This window comes from Neovison vison, chromosome 3, assembly GCF_020171115.1.
Source record: "Neovison vison isolate M4711 chromosome 3, ASM_NN_V1, whole genome shotgun sequence".
Taxonomy (NCBI): domain Eukaryota; kingdom Metazoa; phylum Chordata; class Mammalia; order Carnivora; family Mustelidae; genus Neogale; species Neogale vison.
In genome coordinates, this window is record NC_058093.1 from 67,966,008 (window position 1) to 67,989,280 (window position 23,273).

Here is a 23,273-nt window from a genome sequence, read left to right on the forward strand (position 1 = left end):
AAGGAGCAAATGTATCACTGCTACTTGATTTCAGCACCTATGTCTGCATTTATGATCTTGTTGGCAACAAGCAGCACAGATATAGAATATGGAGATGGTGCATCTGAATATACTGTCAAAGATTCTGCAGTATTTCAAACTGAGAAAAGTGGTGAGGGAATTGAGTAGACACACAGCGCACAATAGTAAAGATGGGCTAAAGTCAAAAGAACCTGTGTGGTGGAGGTCAGTACCTTGTTAATAATGAGAGCTACAACTGGGTTCTGGTAACACATCAGCAGTCACATTACGCTGGAAATTTGAATTTTATTGGCTTTGTGATTATATCTGCACTTTTCTTTAAAGATTTCATTTACTTATTTGTCAGAGAGAGAGAGCCCAAGCAGGGGGAGCAGAAGGCAGAAGGAAATGGAGAAGCAGACTCCCCACTGAACAAGGAGCTGGATGTGGGGCTCTATCCCTGGACCCTGGGATCATGACCTGAGCCGAGGACAGGTGGACAGCTGCTTAAGTGACTGAGCCACCCAAAAGTCCCTCATTTGTACTTTGATTTTATACTTGAACAAGAGCTTATATACTTTATACTTGAACACGGAGCTTATACCTAGCTTTGTGTAACAATACGTCAATTTAAGTCAACCCAGGGGCCTAAGAATTTTTTTCTTTTAAATGGAGGTGTATACATTTTTCAATATTAAGAAATACTATATTAGGACATTCTGTTCCAGAGAATTCTCCTCTTATTTCTCCTTAATAGCTGAAATACCCCTAAAGTAGGGTAGAATCACCTCAAGTCTTCTCGGAAATCAATTTCAGGTGAAGAGGCAAAGGTTTCGGACTAAGTTGAATCCAGGCTCTGCGACTTGCTACCACACAACCTATGATATGATATTTAACTTTGTTAATGTCAATTTCCTCAAAATGTGGCTAATAAGATTATTTTAAGATTTAGAAAGGTCAGAGAAGGTGATCTATGTAACACATATATGTGACATAGTGCTGGGTACACGGTGAGTGCTCAATAAACTTTAGCTGTTATTATTGTCTTTATCATTAGTCTGGTTCATCTTACAACTTCCACAGGGCTTCATGGACACCAAAGCACCAAGCCTTCCATTGTGCTGTTTAGCTTAAACAGATTTAACGTAGTCCCAGCTTCCCAAGAAGGTAAAAAAACTAATTTACCAGTGAAGTAGGGAAGTAAAGTAGAAAGTGCTGAACCAAGTATATAAGAAGCCTCAAATTCAAGTCCTGGTCCAACCCTCTATTATCATGACTTTTAGAAAAGTCACTTACTTTGCCTGAACCTATTGGCTCATTTGTAAAATGCAGATAATTCTTAAGTTACAAAGTTCTTGCACAGAACACTATAAACTACATAGTACTTCACAAATGTAAAGTCAAGTTACTATTTGGTGAATTCCAGAAACATTTCTAAATGGCACCCCTTAAAGCCTGAAAAGGAAAAAAATGTATCACACAAAAAATTCCCACCTCCCACTGCTAAGCAATCAGGTTTTGAGGTGGGGAATGAAGACAACAAGCCAAACTGAAAGTAACACTCAAGCCTTTACTTACTGCAACAGGGCAAACAAGAGGCAAAGAGAAGCACCAGCTCTGAGTGTTATATTTTTCCCTTTGGAACGGCACTGGGTCAGGATCACGTAGATGCAGCACTGATGGGGGAAACTGTCTCCTGTCTTTCCATAGATCTATGGGCTAGAAGGGGGTTGGTGGTGGGGGAAGAAGAGCAAGGAGTGGAATGGTACTGAGCCAAAGTGGAGAAAGTATCTCAGCAGCAGTCCCCATTATTGAGCATGACTGCCCAGGGGACCTTGACTACAATCCCCCCAGAAAACTGCAATGCACTGGCTGTGAAAATGGCAGCTTCCTCCTGTGAGGCTTCCAGGAAAAGTCTTGTAATTGCCTGTAGTCAGGGCTGAAATACCATGCATAGGATTCTGACCTGCAGCCGGACTCTTCACCCAGAGAAATAAAAAAACATGAACATTCCTTTCCTAAAATATAATAAGCCTTATTGCAAGAAATTATATAAACTAAAAAAAATCAATAAATTTAAGAATGATTTTCTGAAGCCCATGAATAATAATGCCATAGCAAGTTGCTTAAAAATAATTGAGAATATTATATTCTTTTTTTTTTTAAAGACTTTAAAGTAATCTCTACATCTAACATGGGGCTTGAACTCACAAACCTGAGATCAAGAGTTGCATGCTCTGACTGAGCCAGATAGGCATCACAAGAGAGTATTATATTCTTAACCTTCAAGGATCACATCATGTAAAGAAACCTCAGTAATCTTCAACCTAAAAGGTCTTATTTCTAACATCATCTGTAACTCAACTGCTAAGAGCTCAGCACATTTTCTATAAAAACATTTAAAATGGTGATTAAGATACAAGGTTAGCCCACACATGCTTTTTAAATCCACAATGTGGATGAAAAGAAATTTGTTTGTTTATTTTAAATGATCTTAGAAGACTGGCAAATTCCATTTTCCCAACAGTTGAAACACTGCCAATCCATACTGCCTGGGGCAACATGAATCTTATTTAATATAAAAACAGTATGATTAAATGATGATTCTTTTAAAACAACAACAAAACCACATAAAACCTGTCAGCCATTTCTTTGCCACCTGCTAACACAAAGCGTGTCTAAAAAGTGATGCTGTTTAACTAAGAAGTAAACCTGTGCATCAAAATAAGTGTTGACCCTTCAAGTAAGTCACTTTGAGGGATTACTACTTATTAAAGTAATAAACATCTCTGAAATTCCATTTTCAGATAATATCCTTCTAGCAAGCTTACTAATTCTTTTTAATTTTTATTTTTTTAAATTTAAACTCAATTAGCCAACATATAGTGCATCATTAATTACAGAGGTAGAGTTCAGCAATTCCTCAGTTGCATGTAACACCCAGTGCTCATCACATCACATACCCTCCTTAATGCCTGTCACTCAGTTACCCCATCCCCCCACTCCCCTCCCCTCCAGCAACCCTCAGTTTGTTTCCTATGATTAAGAGTCTCTTATGGTTTGTCTCCTTCTCTGATTTCTTCCCATTACATTTTCCCTCCCTTCCCCTATGATCCTCTGTGTTGTTTCTTCTATTCCTCATATGAGTGGAACCAGATGATTACTGTCTTTCTCTGATTAGAGCTTATTAATTCTTTTTCATATCCTTAGTGGTGTCAAACCCTTTGCTTTAGGATAATACCTTTTTTTTTTTTTTTTTTGAGTCAGTTGTTTTGGGTTTTTTGCCAGAAAAATATAGACTCCCAATATAACCAGCTTGGAAAGATCATGCTCATTGAGATATAGTTTCTGGTATGTTCTGTTTCTTTAAGCAGAACCTCATACCTCATAAATCACATAGTACACATTGTACTACCACAAATGATAGTGTCCTTTGTGCTTACTGTTTTTTAAGAAGCCAAAACTATCTGGAAATAAGAGCTGAATTTTTTTGTAAGTTTTTTTTTTTAACAATTATCAATAGCAAAAATAGAAAATATATAGGGAAAAAGATTCCTCTTATGACTGCAACAAAAGTAATATGAAATACGAAGGAATAAACTTAGCCAGAAATATACAGGACTGATAGGAAGAAAGCTATACAGCTCTACAGAGGGGCGTGGAAGATAATTTTAATAAATAGGAAGACAATATATGGGTTGTTTTTTTTTTTTTTAAAGATTTTATTTATTTATTTGACAGAGAGAGATCACAAGTAGGCAGAGAGGCAGGCAGAGAGAGAGAGGAGGAAGCAGGCTCCCTGCCGAGCAGAGAGCCCGATGCGGGACTCGATCCCAGGACCCTGAGATCATGACCTGAGCCAAAGGCAGCGGCTTAACCCACTGAGCCACCCAGGCGCCCAATATATGGGTTTTTGAAGCTGAAGATTCAATATTGTAAAAATGCAAATTCTCAACAAAATCATCCATAAAATTAGAGAAATGCCACTCAAAATTCCAAAAAATGTTTTTGAGGAACTTGAACAAATAAGTTAAAAGTTCATCTGGAAGAATAAACGTGTAGGAAGTGCCAGGAAAATACTGGAAGGGAAACAGTGATGCTACTTGTGGTAGGATTGGGTTAAGGGGGGGTAGAGAAGAGCTTACCCTTCCAGACATTATAATACACTATAAAGCAAGTATATTTTCTGTCTACAGTGCCAGGATATACAGTCAATGCAGTGAAACAGGATAGATAATCCAGAAACTAGGGTAAAATGTATGGAAGAATTCTTGTAATAAAGCTAGTATTTCAAAGCAGTGGTTAAAGGTGGACTAATCAAAAAAGTGTATTAAGAAAATGCACTACCAGGGAGCCTGGCTGGCTCAGTCAGGAGAGCATATGACTCTAGATCTTGGGGTTGTGGGTTTGAGCCCCACCTTACACTAGAACTAGGAAGGAAAGAAGGAAGATAGGGAGGGAGGGAGGGAGGGAGAAAGGGAAGAAGGGAGAGAGGGAGAGATAGAGAAAGGGAGAGAGGGAGGGAGGAAGGAAAGGAAGGGAAGAAAGAATGGAAAGAAGTAAAGGGGCACCTGGCTGGCTCAGTCAGTGGAACATGGGACTGTTGATCTTGGGGTTGTAGGTTTGAGTCCCATTTTGGGTGTAGAGATTACTTTAAAAAAAAAATCTTAAAAAAAGAAAGAAAGAAAGAAAAAGGCTACCTATTTTGGAAAGAATAAAGTTATATGCCTATGTTATACCTAACACCAAAATAAATTCCAGGTAAGTTTAAGTTTTTAATGTTAAAAAATACTCAATAGGCCTAAAAATATACAGGTGAAGACTCTTTTTAACATGATACCAAAGCTATAAAGTAAAAAAGGAAAGAAAAGGACTAATAGATTGTTTAAAAGATGTATGGGAGGATATGCTATAGAAGACTCTGGTGGAGATACTTGCAAAACACTACAATGTATTACTAATATGTAAGGAATGCTTTAAAAATACCAAGGAATGCTTAGGAAGTACTTAGAAATGACCTCAGTAGAAAATACACCAATGCCACCAATAAACATTCACAAAAGAAATGCAAATGGCCACCAGACACTAAAAAATATTCATCACGCTAACAAAAAATGTTTTGGGGGATGCTTCCAATGGCAAGTAACAGAAGACCCTATCCAAACTGGCTTAAATAATAAGAGAATAATATCTCTCATAACTAGAAGTCCAGAGGTTGGGTAAGCTCTAGGTGTGGTTTCATCTTTAGTTCTATTATGTCAGCAAGGACCTAGGTTCTTGTCATTTCTCTATCCTGCTGTTAACAGGATTACTTTCCTCCCTAAGGCTGGTTTCCTTTGCCACAAAATGGCTGCAGCAATTCCAGGTATCACAACTAATATGGTAATATCCAGAGGAAGGAAAGGACCATTTCTTCCTTATATCTTTGTAGGAATGGGGAAATTTTCTCACAAGCTCCTCAACACATTTACTCTCAGATTTCACTGGCCAGAAATTGAGGGCACAAACTATTGCTACATCAGTTTCTGGTAAGAGAATGGGTTCCTACAATTACCTTAGAGGTTCTGAGAGTGTGATCCGGGGATTCCTAGGGGTCCAAAACATTTTAAGGGGGTCTTCAAGAGGTCAGAATTATTTTCATAATAATGTCAACACATTATATGTATTTTTTACAGTAGTGGCAGTTGCACGAAGGTGCTCAGGCAATGGTGGATAAAGCTGCTGGCATCTTCATTTGAATCAAGGCAGTTGCACCAAACTATACTGCAGGTGACTATTTTCTTCACCAACCATGCAATGACAGGAGGGAAAAAAAAAAAAGCCAGTTTCACTTAAGCATCTCTTTGACGAAGCAATAAAAATTGTATTCATGGAACACCATTTTTACTTTGGCATTTTCTCAAAAACAAAATAAGCCTGTCAGGAAAACAACTGACACCACTTGTTGCCATTAATAAAATTCAAGCTTTTAAGCAAAAAATTAGAATTCTAGAAAACTTGTGCCTACCACGGTGAGCTTAACAGCTTTCTGACACTTAAACACTGTTCCAATGAGAAAAAGGTATTTTTGATACGGTATAATGAAATGTGTCAACTGCACAGCTCAGTGAACCAATATATTCCAGATGAGACACATGATATCACAAAATCATGCCTGGGTAAAAGATCTATTCAAAGTGCAAGACAGTCAAAGGATTTTAATGTAACAGAATATGAAAAGTTCACTGACATGGTTTCAAACGTTATATTGTAATTAACCTTTACAAAACTACTGCCTATTGGAAATGGTATAGTATCAAAGAATATTCTCATTCATCCTAAGAGACCTTTAAAGTACTCCTCCTCTTTCTAACTACTTACATTGTTTTAAATTTTATTTTTTAAAGTTCTTACTTATTTGAGAGAGAGCGAGAGTGAAAGGGCATGAGCAAGGGGAAGGGGCAAAGGGACAGGAAAAAACAGATTCCCTGCTGAGCAGGGAGCATGATGCAGGACTTGATCCAAAGATCCTGGCATCATGACCTGAGCCAAAGGCAGACGCTAAACCGACTGAGCCACCCAGGCATCTCTAAGCACTTACATTTCTGCACGAGATCAGATTTTCTTCATGCATATAAACCAGAACAATATATCACAAATGACTCAATGAAGAAACAAGCATTAGGATCCAGTAAAAGAGGTAGGAGGATTAAGAGGTGCAAACTTGTAGTCATAAAATAAGTTGCAGAGACAAAAAATACAGCATAAGAGATATAGTCAATAATACCATAATAACATTGCATGGTGACAGTGACTACACTTATCACAGTAAGACCCGAGTAATGTGCAGAATTATTAAATCAGTATCTTGTACACCTGAAACTAATAAAACATTCTATGTTAAACACACTTAAAAAAAAAAAGAAAGAAAAAGAATCCAGTCATCTTCTCTTAGGCCAAATATTGAGGAGATTTGCAAAAATGTAAAACTATGCCACTCTTCTCATTAATCTTTTTTCTTTTGGAAAAGGATTTTGAAAAAAAAAAAGAGAGTTGGAAAAAGAAAAAAGATTAAAAAAATACTTTTAATAAAAATGGTATTCATGCTAATATGCAATGGATATATTATTGTTATTTTTAAATTACTTAATATTGACATTTTTTCTTGGGTTTAATTTCTAATACATTAATATTGACAACTATGATCCATATAAATAAAAGCTCTTGGTATAATTTTTCAGTGTCAAGGGTCCTGAGATCAAAAAGTTGGAAAACCACTGCCTTAGACTAATTTTTCTGGGGTGACACGGAGAAAGGAAATTCCATTGATTCTTTTAAAAAAGAATATGATGGGGGCGCCTGGGTGGCTCAGTGGGTTAAGCTGCTGCCTTCGGCTCAGGTCATGATCTCAGGGTCGTGGGATCGAGTCCCGCATCGGGCTCTCTGCTCAGCGGGAAGCCTGCTTCCCTCTCTCTTTCTCTGCCTGCCTCTTGTCATTTCTTGTGATTTCTCTCTGTCAAATAAATAAATAAAATCTTTAAAAATATAAAAATAAAAAAATAAAAAAGAATATGATGGCTTACTTAAGTATTTGACTTATCATTTTGGCAAAGTGAAATGTTGTGATCAGTGATGTGCAAAAACAAGCATCCTCACACATTATTAGGGGAGACTGCACTGAAAGACCCTTCCTGAGGAAAGGCAATACCTATGAAAATTCTTTTTTTTAAGGGGGTAAAGGGGCAGGGGGAGAGAAAAAAATCTTAAGCAGGTTCCACACTTAGCACAGAGCCTCATGCAGGGCTTGATCTCACAACCCTGAGATCATGACCTGAGCCAAAATCAAGAGTTGGACACTTAACCAACTGAGTGATCCTGATGCCCCATATATATGCAAATTCTTAAAGAATAAATTTGATGGAAAATTCAATTTCTAGAAATATATCCTAAGAATATAATCAGAAGAATATAAGGACTTTTTTTTTTTTTTAAGATTTTATTTATTTATTTGACAGAGAGAGATCACAAGCAGGCAGAGAGAGAGGAGGAAGTAGGCTCCCCGGCTGAGCAAAGAGCCGGATGCGGGGCCTGATCCCAGGACCCTGAGATCATGACCCGAGCCGAAGGCAGCGGCTTAACCCACTGAGCCACCCAGGCGCCCCGAATATAAGGATTTTGTTTTTGTTTTTGTTTTAAAGATTTTATTTATTTATTTGGCAGAGAGAGAGAGAGCGAGCAGGCAGACAAGGGAGGGGCAGGGGGAGAAGCAAGCTCCCCGATGAGCAGGGAAACCCATGTGGGGCCTGATCCCAGAACCTGGAATCACAACCCAAGCCAAAGACAGATGCCTAACTGAGCCACCTAGGCAGACCTGTATATAAGAATTTGTTACAGCATTGTTGTACATTATCCTGAAAAACTGTAGGCCATTAAATATTCATCTTTAGAAAACTGACTAAAAAAACTGACTAAATTACTATATATCCATAATAGATATATATATATATACACATACATGTATAAGAGAAAAACATATCGAATGAAGAAAAAGGGAATTTGAATTAAGTATGGACTTAGATTTATAATAACGTAGTAGTATTGCCTTATTAATTGTAACAAATTGTCATGATAATATAAGATTTTAATAATACAGAAACTATGTTAGGGGGGTGCCTGGTCATGATCTTGGGGTGGTGAGATCAGGCCCCATGATGGACTGCAGGACCCAATCCTATATAAATATACATATAATAATTATATATATTAAAATGTTGCTTATAAATCTAAATTTATTGATATGGAAAGAAATCAATTATTTATTAGGTTGGGGAAAAAATCAGGTACAGAATAGTAGCTATAGTAAGATCTCATTTTTAAAAATTAATATATATAAAAACAAATACACATATGCATAGAAAAAGTCTGGAAGAATTTACAGTTTTCTCTGATTGAAAGACTCAGGGAGATCCTTCTATTGTTTCAATATGTCCCCAAAATGTTCTTTTCTTTTTCTTTGTAAGTAAACCCAAATAACCTTTATACTCAGGAAACATAAATTTTGTTTTTTTTAAGATTTTATTTATTTGACAGAGAGAGAGATCACAAGTAGGCAGAGAGGCAGGCAGAGAGAGAGAAGGGAGAAAGCAGGCTCCCTGCGGAGGCGCCGCAAAAGTTTTTTTTTAAAGATTTATTTATTTATTTATTTGACAGAGATCACAAGTAGGCAGAGAGACAGGAAGAGAGGAAAGAGGAAGCAGGCTCCCCGCTGAGCAGAAAGCCCGCTGCAGGGCTCAATCCCAGGACCCCGGGATCATGACCCGAGCTGAAGGCAGAGACTTAACCCACTGAGCCACCCAGGTGCCTCCATAAAAATATTTTTATAATCGCTAAGTATATAAACTCTACACAGTATCTATGGGTAGAGGATTCATGCTTGGAAAGGAAGGGGGAAAAAATGGTATGGGCAGTAGTGATAGTAAAACTTGAAAACTGTACATTTTTTTTAGAGGTCACCCATTTACATGGAGGAAAAGATGCCATGGAATCTGTGAGAGCCTGGTAAAGGGACCCAGGCAGGGTGCTGTGGCCAGCTGGATCCAGGACCCAAACACCCTACGGCCAAAAAAGTTCAGAGAAAGACTAGTTTTTTAAAAACTCCAATTTGTTAGACCACATAAGGCCGACAACTGCAGATGCTCTGAAGGTGGGGGCAAAGAACCCTGAAAGGGAAAGCAACTACTGGAAAAGACAAAGAGTAGCAGGAGGACATAGAAGACAACCTATGCTACAATACCAAATTCCAATTACCTAGAAACATCCTATTCACCAGCTACGGTGGGTAAGTACCACATTGTTACCTGATGTTATGGCTGCTCTCTCTTTCCATTTGGTAACTGTTTTTGGTGTGCCAGAACCTTTTCATTATAGTACTTGTTAATCATCAGACACCAGTCCCGTCTGCCCAGCTCGCCTTTGAGGCCAGCTCCTGGGAAAGCTCGTGCACCCTCTGCTGGTCAGCTTCACTCCAGGACAATAGGGTCTATGTCCTAAGGAGACAACAAATCAGAGAGATATGCTTTTGTGTTCTCTATACAACTAATTTCAGTGAAGAGTTTGAAGCCTAGTTCCTCAAACTGCCACCTGAAGGAAACAATTCCAGATAAAAACAATGCCCTCCTTTGTCACACCAAAGAAAAACATCATAAAAACTGAAGTGCTGTGAGAAAATACACCATCAAAGGCATGTTAAATTCAAATGATTTCATCTTATTGCATAATTAAATAAGTAAAGGTATACAACACCTAATCTGACTCTAAAGCTTCATTAGAGTCTTAATCTGGTCAAAAGCCTGAGAATGACTAGAACAATAAAATTTGTATAGGTTTTACGATTCACAAAAAGCTCTCATGTTCATTTTCACACCTAATCCTTACAACAGTCCTATAAGTAAGGGAGGAAGGCAGGACAAGCATTTTTGTTATCACCATTTTATAGATGTGGGACATGAAGTTCAAACAGGTTACATGAATTGCCTTGTTCACACAGCTATAAGACCCCAGAGTCCAAGCAGGATTCCTGACTTCGAATTCTTTGTTTTATGCATTACACTATCACACCTGAGCTGCTGATGTATAAGGAGTTTCCTATCAGTGTTTGTATGTATTTCACACAGAGAAGTAAAGTGCCTAAAACATGTTTTTATATACATTTTTTAAACAATACAATCCATTTTGTTTCAAATGTCACGAAAATTTTAGATGCTGACCCCTAAATCTGAGGGATTTGTACTGTAGGCAGTACCTTGCCTTAAAAGGGGATTAGACGGGTGCCTGGGAAGCCGCTGCCTTCCGCTCAGGTCATGATCTTGGGGTCCTGGGATCGAGGCCCGCATCGGGCTCTCTGCTCAGCAGGGAGCCTGCTTCCTCCTCCTTCTCTCTCTACCTGCCTCTCTGCCTACTTGTAATCTCTCTCTGTCAAATAAATAAATAAAATCTAAAAAAAAAAAAAAAGGGATTAGACATTTCAATAGTAAATCTACTGAAAAACCAAATAAAGTTAACTTCGGAATTTATGTACGTGGCATGCCTATGCCCATAAAAAAGTAGATCCTGCCAGGCTTTGTAGCATCTGCATTCACTCGGCCAATACTATTTATACAGCATGAAACTGGGGGTGGCAATCCACCAGTTCTGGCCTTGCTTTCTCTTGAATCTTTATAATCTTAGTAATTTTCCCCTATGAAAAAAGCATTATAGACACTGTACTGTTGGAGTGACCAGCTAAAAATCAGTATGCTAAAGAAGAGAGATTCAGTAAAATTCAGCTATAAACACAGAGCTCCCCAAAATTAAGATCAAAACAAAGTAGTAATGATAAATGGAATCAAACATTTCTTTAGTATCTGCTATATGCCAGGCATTACTTCCAGTGCTTTACATATGATACCTCATTTAGACCTCCCAAGAACCCACTTAACAGATAAGGAAATGAGGCACAGAGAAGTTAAAGTAATTCTAGTTACTTAGCATACCCAGGCTGGCACAGCTAGCAGGTTGTGAGGCTGATATCTGAACCCAGGCAGGCCGCTGATTTCCTCTTAACCACTAAACATTATGCTGCCTCTATATAGTGGCATCTACCATATTCCTATTGCATTTTTAAAGCAAACTTTTAATTTTAGAACAGTTTTAGATTTACAGAAAAGTTACAGATGGCACAGAGAGCTCCCATATTCTAACATAGTTTCTTTTCTTTTCTTTTCTTTCTTTTTTTTTTTTTGAGAGAGAGGAAAGCAGGGGTGCACAACTGGGGGTAGGGGAGAGGGAGAGAGAGAATCTTAGGCTCCACATCCAGAGTGCAGCCCATTGCGGGGCTTCGATCTCACCACACTGAGATCATGACAGGACACCCTAATACTACTACATTATTATAAACCTAAGTCCATATTTTATTCAAAATCCCTTTCTGTTTCATCTGATGTGTTTTTCTCTCACAGAATTCCATCCGGGGCACCATATTATATTTTGTGATTAGGTCTCCTTAGGCTCCTCTTTGGTTCTAATAGTTTCTCAGAATTTCTTTGTTTTTGAAGACCTTGACAATTTTGAGGAATACTGATCAAGTATCTTGTAGAATGCTCCTCAAATATTTTTGAGATATTTTTCTCATGACTGGATTGGGGTTTGGGTTTCAGAGAGAAAAAAAAACCCACAAAAGTAAAGTGCCATTCTTATCACATCATATCAAGGGTATTCATGGTATGAAAATGACTTACCATGGGTTGATGTTAATCTTGATCACTGGCTGTGGAGTGACTGACAAGTTTCTCCACTGTGAAGTTACTTCCTTCCCTCTTTCCACAGTGTATTCTTAGAAGGAAGTCACTACAGGAAGCCCACACTTATGGAGTAGTGAGTTATGCTCCACCTCTTTAAGGGCAGAGTATATACACAAATTATTTGGAATTCTTTTGTGTGAGAGATTTGTTTCTTCTCCCCCACTTACTTATTTAATCATTTGTTTCTATCAGTATGGACTCTTATTTATTTATTTATTTATTTATTTTTAAAAGATTTTATTTATTTATTTGACAGACCAAGCACTTTTTTTTTAAAGATTTTATTTATTTGACAGAGATCACAAGCAGGCAGAGAGAGAGGGGGAAGCAGGCTCCCCGCTGAGCAGAGAGCCCAATGTGGGGCTCGATCCCAGGACCCTGGGATCATGAACTGAGCCCAAGGCAGAGGCATTAACCCATGGAGCCACCCAGGCGCCCCATCATGTTTATTTTAAACTGTGGATTATTACCCACCACTACTTTATTTATTGCTCAAACTCTCCCTGTTTCGGCCATGAAGAGCTCTTCCTCCTATAGTTTCTTCTATAGTTAGCTCCTGTATCTTTCTGACATACTCCCATCATTGTGTTCTGGTTTTGAGCACTTCCTCACTTTCCGGTACTACAAGATATTGCAGGCTCATGTTGTATATTCCTTGACCCAGTCCTAGAATCAGCTAGTTCTCCAAAGAGTACTGGTTCCTTTTTTTGGAGAACAGACCAGGTGCTGGGTGTGCTCCTTGCTACTAGGCTGCTTATAGGCCCTCTAAATTGACAAAAGAAGGAAATACATGAAGGTATACTAAACCTTGGTTAAATACATGTCTTTATAAATGTTTCTATATATATCCTTCTCTATCTATAGCAAGCTAGAGTTCATATTTTAACAACTGGAGTAGAGTGCTTATGTACAGTTCCTACTGCCTTTAGTTTTAGTCATATTTTCAAAGTTACTTAGGTCAGCTTGGCCCCTTTCAGTGAGGTTATTGCATAGATTCTTTTATCAGTCGGCCTTCTATCCAGAACCCTATTTCTCCTTATTTATTTTTAAAATTTTGCTTATGTCAAGATAATTTACTCTTTGTGCTGCAGAGCTCTATGGATTTTAACAAATGCACAGTGTCATATATCCATCATTCCAAAACCATGAAATAGTTTCACCACCCTAAAAAAATCCTCTGTGCTACCAAATCCACCCTCTCCCTTCCCTAAACTCCATTTCAATTACATTTCCCTAACACAGAATGTACTCAACATCATTACATCTTGTCCTTTCCCTTGACAAGACGTTCACATTCATAAACCCATATAATTCTCACTTCAATCCTGAGTATTTCCTCCTAGCGGATGGTTGAATGAAACTCCCTGAGAGTAAGTAGCTTGGTTAAGATCTCACTAAGTGGTGGTGCTGACACTACAATTTGTGCCTTTTGACTTCTGGTATGATGCTCTTTCTACTACACAACACTGCTGCCTTATTTCCAGCTGGATGGGGGATGGTTAGGCAGAGAGACAAGAAGAAGAGAAGACAGAAATGCTGGCAGTGATCATATCTTACATTAATGGAAACTTTTACACTAAAAATACTGACGTGGAATTCTAGTTCTGGTAATTTGGTGAACTGACACCCTGAAAACCTTTCAGTTATAAAATACTCCCAAAGGCAGAGTAAATAGATAAAAAAGTATGCATCTTATTAAAATACACCAGTAAGCCAAAAACAAAGAAAAATGCTTAGAGATCAAAAGCTAGCAAAAGTCCAGAAAGCTGAGTGAGAACTGAAGTGACCAGAGGCCCAAATCCCACAATGTATAAAAAACAAACATAACACAAAAACTTACCAAAGTAAACTAAACCTTATTTTAACATTAGAAAATATATTTAGGTAATTCACCACATTATCAGATTAAAGGAAAAAATTATATTATTATTACCTTAGCAGATACAGAGAAAGTAGCTGACTAAATTCAACACCATTCATGATTAAAAAATCAAATATACAAGACTTTTAGCACATATGGAATGGAAGAGAATTGCATTAACCTGATAAAGGGTAGTGACCAAAAACTTACAATGTTATCCTAAAGGTAAAATATTAGAAACGTTTATAAACATGAGTAAAACAAGAATGTCCACTATCACTGGTTTTATTCAATACTGCATTTGAGATTCTGGCCAGCACAGTAAGAAAAGTGTAATAAATAAAAGTGTAATAAATTTGAGAAGGAAGCAATGAAAGTGTCACAGTTTCCTGAGGACATGATTATCTATCTACATGGAAAAATCCTCCAAACTTTACAAATGACTTTTTTTTTTTTAAACAAATGACAATTATTACTACTAAAGATAAAGTCTGGCAAGGTTGCTAAATAAAAGACCAATATACAAAAAGAAAACTTGCATTTTTATGTACTTGCAAAAATATAGTTAGAAAATCTAATTTAAAAATTTACCATTTATAACACTGACCAAAAATGTATTTAGGAAGTTTGAAATATGCAATTCCCTCAAGAAAAAAATTATAGAACTTCATTGAAAGACACTACAGATCTAAATAAATGGAGAGACATATGGTCTTCATAAGCAGGATAATTTGATATGGTAAAGATGTTAGTTCTCTTCAAGTTGATATATAGATTTAATGCTATAACAATCAAAACTTCAGTAAGGTTTTTTGTGGAACTAAAGCTGATTTTAAAAGGTATTTGAAAATGCAAATGGCAAAAAAGAAAATACTCCTGAGAAAAAGGAATAAGGTAGAGGAGTTGTCCTACCAGCTCTCAAGCCTTACTACAAAAGTGGTGGGGTATTAGCCCAGGAATAGAAATAGACCAACAGAACAGAAAACAGGGCCTAGAAACAGACCTAACTATGAATGTAAACTTGATATACAATAGAGTTAGCACGGCAAATTTGTGAAGAAATGAGGGCCCTTCAAAAAAATGGCTCTGGGACAAGTGGTTATTCATGTAGGAAAAAAAAAACACCTAGAGATAATAAATAGGTGTTTGTTTAAGCTGTTAAATTTGTGGTAATTTGTTACAGAGCAATAGGAATATACTCTTTAACATGTATACCAGGAAACAGGTTTAAGGATGTCTACAGCAATACCTTTCTAAGAATAAAAAACTTGAAAGAAACAAAATCCCAGTCAATAGAAAATGGATAAATTATAGTAAATTCATACAACGAAATACTACATAGCAGTAAAATAAATGAACTGTAGGTACTTTGTCAAATGTTGAAAAAACGTTGAAAAAAAATAGGTAAGAAGAGTAGAAGAACCTGTAAATATAGTATGATTCAATTTATATGATGTTCAATACACTCAAAACAATTTTTAAGGGGCGCCTGGGTGGCTCAGTGGGTTAGGCCACCGCCTTCAGCTCGGGTCATGATCTTGGAGTCCTGGGATCAAGCCCCGCATCGGGCTCTCTGCTCAGCAGGGAGCCTGCTTCCTCCTCTCTGCCTGCCTCTCTGCCTGCTTGTGATCTCCGTCTGTCAAATAAATAAATAAAATCTTTAAAAAAAATTTTTTTTTAAATTTTTTATCTTTTTAAAAAGATCTTATTTATTTATTTGAAGGACATAGTGAGCAAGAGAGAGCATAAGCCAGGGGAGGAGCAGACTCCCTGTGGACCAGGGAGCCTGATGTGGGACTGATCCCAGGATGCTGGGATCATGAAATGAGCCAAAGGCAGACGCTTAACCAACTGGGCCACTCAGGCACACAATATTTTATTTTAAAGAGGAAAGAAAGTTCTGGGAACCAGGAGAGACATAAAGGAGATGTCAAAGTTTTAGGTAATATCTGGGTCTTTCTTATAAGTTGATGATAAATATATAGGTATTCCTTTTATAATTATTATTTATATATTATGCTATGTTACCTATACATGTTTTTGTTTATTTGTTTGTTTTTTAAGATTTTTATTTATTTGAGAGAGCCAGTGAGCTAGAACCTACAAGCAGGGGGGCAGCAGAGGGAGAAGGAGAAGCAGGCTCCCTGCTGAGCAGGGAACCCCATGCAGGGCTCTATCCCAGGACCCTAGGACCATGACCCGGGACCAAGGCAGATGCCCAAATGATTGAGCCACCCAGGCACCCCATAAATGTTTTTTAAATAATAAGATAATTTAAAAATAAGAATCGTTTACAGACTTTACTACCAACCTTTAAACCTAAATCTTTCTGGATTTTATACATGCATGAATGTACTTCATGTTCAAGCAAATATGAAAATATACAGAGAAAAGGAAACATAAGAACCAAACTTGTGGTCAAAAGCCTCAATAATTTAAAAATAAATTTCCAAAAGTGATTCTCACCTAAACTATACCAATTACCTGTTAAATGGTCTATTTCATTCTTGTTCCTAAAGAGAATATCCTATCACTAGTGATTTTTCCATTAAATTACCATGGTCCCACATGCTCTGACTCCTGACCCACTGGGACCTGATTTTATTTCCTTCTTCCCACATGTCCTAACCACAGAACAGATCCTAACATTCCTTAGCATTAATATCTAAAAAGCTGATGTGTAAGTTTAATAAAAGGTAGATACTGCTTCATAGACATCATATTGTAAGTAGTTTCCTGCTTTCCATTTGTTCTGAGGAGTTTAGGGATGCTTATTTGTGGTTCTGCTTAATACGATTTCACTTGAATCTTTTCTTTTCTTCATTGTTAGTATCTACTACATTAGAAGCCTTATCAACTCTACTTCCAAAATATATCCTGAATCTGTTCAGTTCTTTTCATTTCTCCTGCTACCATTCCAGCCCAAACACTATCACTGGTTACCTGAACCAAATGAACAGCCACCTGTTTTCCTTGCTTCCATTCTTGTCTCCCCACAGTACATTCTCCACATTATAGACATAAAGATTTTATTATAACACAAATCAGATCATGTCACTCTCTTTCTTCAAATTCTCCTTTGGCTTTCTATTACAAGAGAATAAAATCCAAAATTCCTTCCAGTCTACTTCTCCAAGTTCATCTCTCTCATGCACACTAAAGCACCACACTGACCTGACAGTTTAAGAAAAACCTAGGCTGTTATTGCCTTGCAGATGCATTCAAGCATCTTCCTGCCTGGACTACTCTAACCTCAGTTTTTTGCAGACTGGCCCATCCTCATTATTCAGGGCTTAGCTCAAAAGTCCATTCTCTTAAAAAAAAAAAAAAGTTCAATCTCCAAAAACCTTCTGTGATTACTCTGGCTAACACAAAGCTTCCAAACACACTCTATCAAACACATCACCCTGTTTTATTTTCATTACAGCCCTTAACACTACCTGAAATCTTATTTTAAAAATCTAGGTATTTATTGTCTATCTCCCTCCATATGTAGGGACCTTGTCCATCCCATTCACTGTTATACCCTTTGCCAAAATAGTTCCCAGTATAATGTACATGAAAATAATTACATGCTGACTAAATGACTTCTTGTGGTTTTGGTTCAAGTTTATCTCTGAACAAATGTTCAAGTTTAATAACCTGAATTCTTTATTCGGTTATACTATGCTTCTTTAAACAAAGTATATGAACAAAAAGCATTTTACTAACTTCTGAATTCATATCTCTTCTTCTCTATCTTTAAAATATCATGGTAGGGGAGCCTAGCTGGCTCAGTCGGTAGAGCATATGACTTGATCTTGGGGACATGAATTCGAGCTCATGTTGGAAGCAGATTACTTAAAAAAAAAAAATTTAAAAATCACGATAAATATGGTTAAGTATTCTGTAAACACAAAGGCACAGACTGAAAAAGAAAAAACAAAAACAAAAAACAATGTTTGTTTTATGTTTCAAATTGAGAAGTTACTTTCAAACCCTAAACTAGGGATATCTGTGCAAGCCATTTTACCGTCAACAAATGGAAAAAACATCTACTTTATAGGTAGAACTGTTGGAGATTTAAGTTTTTAGAAAGTTATTTCTTCTTAAGAACAATGTGGTTTCCTACTGATTTGAAGAATAAAGGGATTCTATACATTGTCCTTAGAATAGTCATTTAATCAACGTACATATGCACCCTTCATATACAGCCTAAAATGTGGTCAATGCATATGTATGTTGAATGAATGAATGGACTACTCTAAAAACAGTATGTTGGGGGGCACCTGGCTAGGCCAATCAGTAGAACAAGTAATTCTTGATCTTGGGATCATGAGTTCAAGGCCCATGTTGGGAATAGAGACTCCGGGTTTTTTTGTTTTTATTTTTGTTTTAAAGCTTTCATTTATTTATTTGACAGAGAGAGAGATCACAAGTAGGAAGAGAGGGGCAGAGAGAGAGGGGGAAGCAGGCTCCCCGCTGAGGAGAGAGCCCAATGCCAGGCTGGATCCCAGGACCCTGAGATTATGACCTGAGCCAAAGACAGAGGCTTAACCCACTGAGCCACCCAGGCACCCCTAGGGAATAGAGCCTCCTTTAAAAAGAGAGAGAGAGAGAGAGAAGAAGAAAAACAATTTGTTGGGAAAACAGACAAACAACAATTCTAATATAGTGCAGCAAACAATGTATGCAGAGTAACATGTTAGAAGAGGCAAGACCATAACTAAAGTGAAGGGGTCAGGAAAAGTGTCGGAGTAGAGCTGTGATACCTGGGATGAGTCATGAGATAAACAGAAAAGAGAAAGAAAGGAAGGAAGCATCAAAGATACAAAGATGTATCTTTGAGATGCAAAGATACACTGGCTTAAGCAAGTGAGCAACATTCAGAACCACAAGAGCAAATGTTAAGGATGGACAAAGAAATAAGGCTGAAAGTGTGGGCAAGATGCAGATAACAATGCCCTGATATTACTTTAAGGGATCCAGATTTTGTCTTATAAGGCACCTACACACACCCCAGATGTAGCCCCAAGGCCATGTTTCTCCTAGAGAAACCTTTTATTTTCAGCTTGATTAAAATAAAAAACAAAAACATTTTTTAAAAGGATATTCTGGATCATCTGAATGGCCACCTTTTAACTGATTACTGTCATAAGATTTCAGTTCACATGTTTGTGTTCAGCAGTGCACTGGCAAACAACTGGTACCATTTGTCACTGGCACAGGTTAATGAGAAAGAAATGGGAACTACTTTATGTAAAGAATGGTGTTTGACAAGTGAAGGTCAAATAAAATCATGACACGTTGAATAAAGGAAAGCTTTGCAGTGGTTTAAAGAAAGAAAAAGACAGACCTTTTCTAAGGAAATTATGCTATGGAGAACAGTGAACATTTGCTTTTGAAGCTTATTAGGTCCAGCAAAAACAGTCTCATTGGTAACAAAGAATATGTATTCATTTGAATTTATTTGTTTTATAATTGTGCTTCATTTCACTTATAACTGGGAGTTACAGTCGTATAAGATATACAACATAAGGAATTTATATATAGTTTTATATTTGCATATATTTAACATACTGAAAATATTTTAAGTTAACAATAGAGAATCCTGGGTATCGACTCAGGCTTGAGAAATTCTGTTCTGGGAGCCACTGAAAGATGTTACTGAAGAAATGACAAATTTGTGCTTTAGAAAAACCACTCTGGCAGCAGCATGGAAGGTTGGAATCGTAAGTACTTAAGGCAAGGAGGAGGATACTTAATATAATAATGTGATAAAATTGTGAGGCCCTAAATTACTTAGGTGATCTAAAAAGGAGACGGATAGGAGTTAGAGTCAAAAAGATCTGGTTGTGGGTGAGGAAAGGAAGGTATTCAGGAAGACAGCCCTCTGGGTGAGTTGGTGGTAGGATAAAAAACCACAGGAAGACAAAACAAGTGAGGGTGAAGGGGAATGAGAAGTGAGAGATGATGAATTTAAGTCAGCAATGATTTGAATTTCATTCCATCCAAAGAAAATCCAGTTTTTGTTTCTGGGTCCCAGTTTTCTCGGTGACAGCTGCATTCATGAATTACCAAATTAACTATTATAGCGCGCTCTAAAAATACACATAGCACTCCACAGTATGCTGTAAATAAGTCATGAAAAATCAGCAAAAGCCCAGGCCCTGAAGGAAATTCGGCAGGGTTAAAAAGAGATGTGACAAATTGTTACTCAACACTTAAATTGTGACCCAACGCACTCACCCAGTACGGTACTCGGCTCTGTCAGTCAGAGGCGATCGTTCTCTCGCCCAAGTAGGATCGAGAGGTAGCAGGTAGCGAGCCGAGCCCACGTGGAAGAAGCAAAGACACCACCCTCAAGGGGCTGGCAAAGCAATGGGGCACACAGAGTGAACGATTACTGAAAATGTAGTGTCGTGGGAACTTTGATCCTACAGGCAGGGGTCGCTGACAAAGTTACCTTTTACTTAGAGGAATCAACGTGGAATATCTTAGTCCGGTAAGAATGTAAACATTTCCTATTTTATTACCAAAAGAAGGAAAGAAAAAAAAAAAAAAAGAGGCGAGAGGAAGGAAAGTAATTATTGCGAAACCAGCCTGTATCCCCACAGGCCACGGAAAAGCGAGCTCTGGAAAAGAGTAATTCAACCCTAGTTCGGTGGGAATGCAAGCATCTTCCACCACTAACTCATCATTCAATAACAATGTTCATAGACCCAAAATGTTTAACCGTCAACCTCATCCACAACGTCCAACGTGCGACGGAGGGGAAAGCCGCGGGGCGTACCTTTAGCATGGACGCTGCTTTGGGGGAGGGGGGGTCGCACTCGATACAGCGCCCCTCTTGGCACCCGGCCAGGGCCTCCCAGAACGAAAGTCCGGGGAGTGAGGGTACCGGGGCGGCACAATTCGTACAGTAAACCGACACCAGGAGGCGGCAGCACAGCGCCCCCGGGGCTCTGCCCTGCGCCGCGTGCAGAGCCGGAAAGGGGTGGCCGCCGCACAGCGCAGCCTCCTCGCGGCCGGGCTGGGCGGGGCCACGACTGGTTGGAGGCAGGGCCGACGCAAGAGCTCCCTTCGCGCCGCCTGATGGGAATTGTAGTTCTGGGAATTAGCCAGGCTTCCTCAAAGGGCTCTGGGAACTACACTTCTTGTTGAGCGAACGGCTCCCGCAGGCCGCGCGTTACGGGGGCGTCACACTGCCCGCACCCGGGTCCCGAGCTGCAGAGTGTTTGAGGGGCAGGTCGGAGGGGGGTGCCTTTTCCTTCACTCTGCGCTCAGGCCGTGCCGATCCGTGTTATCTCGCCCCTCTGCCGTGCGCTCCTGGCCCGGCTCCCGGTGTCAGCTTTTCCTGGGCCCCTCAAGGAGTTGGGGCCTGGAGGTTCGGAGTTAACGGCCGCTGCCTGGCGCGGGAGAGAGGGGCGCTCCCCTCTTCAGTCCAGCCAACCCCGCACCTGGCCCTTGCCTCCATGGGCCCAACTCAGAAACCCAACGTGTGCCGCCAGCTGAGTCGCCGGGCTCTAGGCTTCTTCTCGCGGGACGCAGGCGTGGTGCAGAGGACGAACCTGGGCATCCTGAGGGTGCTGGTGTGCCAGGTGATCGCCGGCGGCTGGGAATGGGGCCAAGGGCAGGGGGCGACTGGCGGCCAAGCCTCCTCCCGGGGCGCAGTTTTTCTGCATTAGAGCCCTTTTTTAAGAAGATCACATGTCTTGAGCAGGGGAATCCAGGCCCTGAACCTGGGGAGTTAGTAAATATCTGTTAGAACCGGCAGATGCTTTTAGTTTTACGCTTATGTCTTCCTGCAAATGATCTTCCAGAAATTTGGTCACCCCGCTTAACACGCGAGGGCAAAGTGAGGAAGATAGGAACATAATGTTTTAAATAACGTACGTAGGATTACTTTGAATACTGTAGATTTAACTATCCCACTTAAAATCGGTGCACGGTAGAGACTTACGAGTTATTCCTTAAACCAAAATTCCTTGTCTTTCAGGAAAGTACTAAATTTAAGAATGTGTGGACAACTCATTCCAAGTCACCTATAGCCTATGAGAGAGGAAGAATATATTTTGACAATTATCGGTGCTGTGTCAGCAGGTATCTTTTTGATGAACATTTTTGCTTTAATTCACCTCACTATTAATCTTTACTAATTTTTATAGAACCACATGCTATTTCAGTGCTTAATGAAATAGGAAGAATGAAAAAATTAGCCCAAAATAAGAGTAAGTGGTAAAAATGGGTTGTAATTTTAAAATCTTGTTAAATTCGAAGTTAGAGATTTCATTTTTGCAAATACCAATTTAAAACGAATTTATAGTGCAGGCAAAATGATGGGTTGCTCGGGTATGGTATAATGTTTTATTATGCTTGAAAGATATCAGAGTTAAGGAAGCCAAGTATCTAATAATTAGATACTGCTTTAGAGAGTAAATTTTTTTAAGATTTTTATTTATTAATTTGAGAGAGAGAGTTATCGAGAGAAAGAGAGAGAGAGCAGGAGCAGGGAGGAGTGAGAGAAGCAGGCTCCCTGCTGAGCAGGGAACTCAATCCTCAATCCCACAACCCTGGGATCATGCCCTGAACCACCCAGGCACCCCCTAGAGAATTTCCCTGTTTTGTTCTGGAAGTACTTGCCTTTTTTTGTTTGTTTTAAGAGAAAAATTTAAACTTGCTTCAAAGAGAGTAGTATAAGTGAACCTCCCTATACTCATTACCAAGATTCAAAAGTGATCCACATTTTGCTGCATTTGCTTTTCTAACCCATTGCCACCTTTTCCTTGACCTTTTTACTAAGTATTTTAAAGCATATTCGAAACACCACACCACACTTAAGTTCACTTCTCTAAAAAAGAGGGACTTTTTTCTTTCTTTTAATAGCTTTATTAAGATATAATTCATATAATACAGTTCACCTATTTAAAGTATACAATTTTATGGTTTTTGTTGAAATTCATATTCAATGATAGGAATTTTGGTGAACCATTGTGGTTCATATAGGCAACCATTACTACAGTTAACATTTTCATCACTTCAAAAAGAAACCCTATTCCATTAGCTGTAGCCCCATCAACATTACCCATAAGCAACTACTAGTATACTTTATGTTT

The 23,273-nt window shown here is 38.6% G+C and overlaps 2 protein-coding genes across 8 annotated transcripts in view; one reads left to right on the top strand and one right to left on the bottom strand.

The window, feature by feature from the left end:
• METTL8 (methyltransferase 8, methylcytidine) overlaps window positions 1–21,161 on the bottom strand; it is an 88,321-nt gene extending 67,160 nt beyond the window's left edge. Inside the window, exons 1-2 of one of the 5 annotated variants that reach the window (XM_044242320.1) lie at window positions 20,951–21,161; window positions 9,837–10,025 (exon numbers count right to left, since the gene is read on the bottom strand). The gene's annotated coding sequence lies outside the window, so the exon portion shown is untranslated. Of the gene's footprint in view, window positions 1–9,836; window positions 10,026–11,510; window positions 11,569–12,254; window positions 12,276–20,406; window positions 20,489–20,950 lie in introns of those variants that run through there. The other 4 variants (XM_044242323.1, XM_044242321.1, XM_044242325.1 and 1 more) reach the window with 4 other exon arrangements.
• A 93-nt stretch (window positions 21,162–21,254) lies between these two features.
• Window positions 21,255–23,273, top strand: part of DCAF17 (DDB1 and CUL4 associated factor 17) — a 41,564-nt gene continuing 39,545 nt past the window's right edge. For 2 of the 3 annotated variants that reach the window (XM_044242316.1, XM_044242317.1), the window contains exons 1-2: window positions 21,256–21,758; window positions 22,157–22,260. In XM_044242316.1, coding sequence (XP_044098251.1) covers window positions 21,633–21,758; window positions 22,157–22,260 — 230 coding nt within the window. In that variant the 5' untranslated portion in view covers window positions 21,256–21,632. Of the gene's footprint in view, window positions 21,759–22,156; window positions 22,261–23,273 lie in introns of all 3 variants that reach the window. The other variant, XM_044242318.1, reaches the window with a different exon arrangement.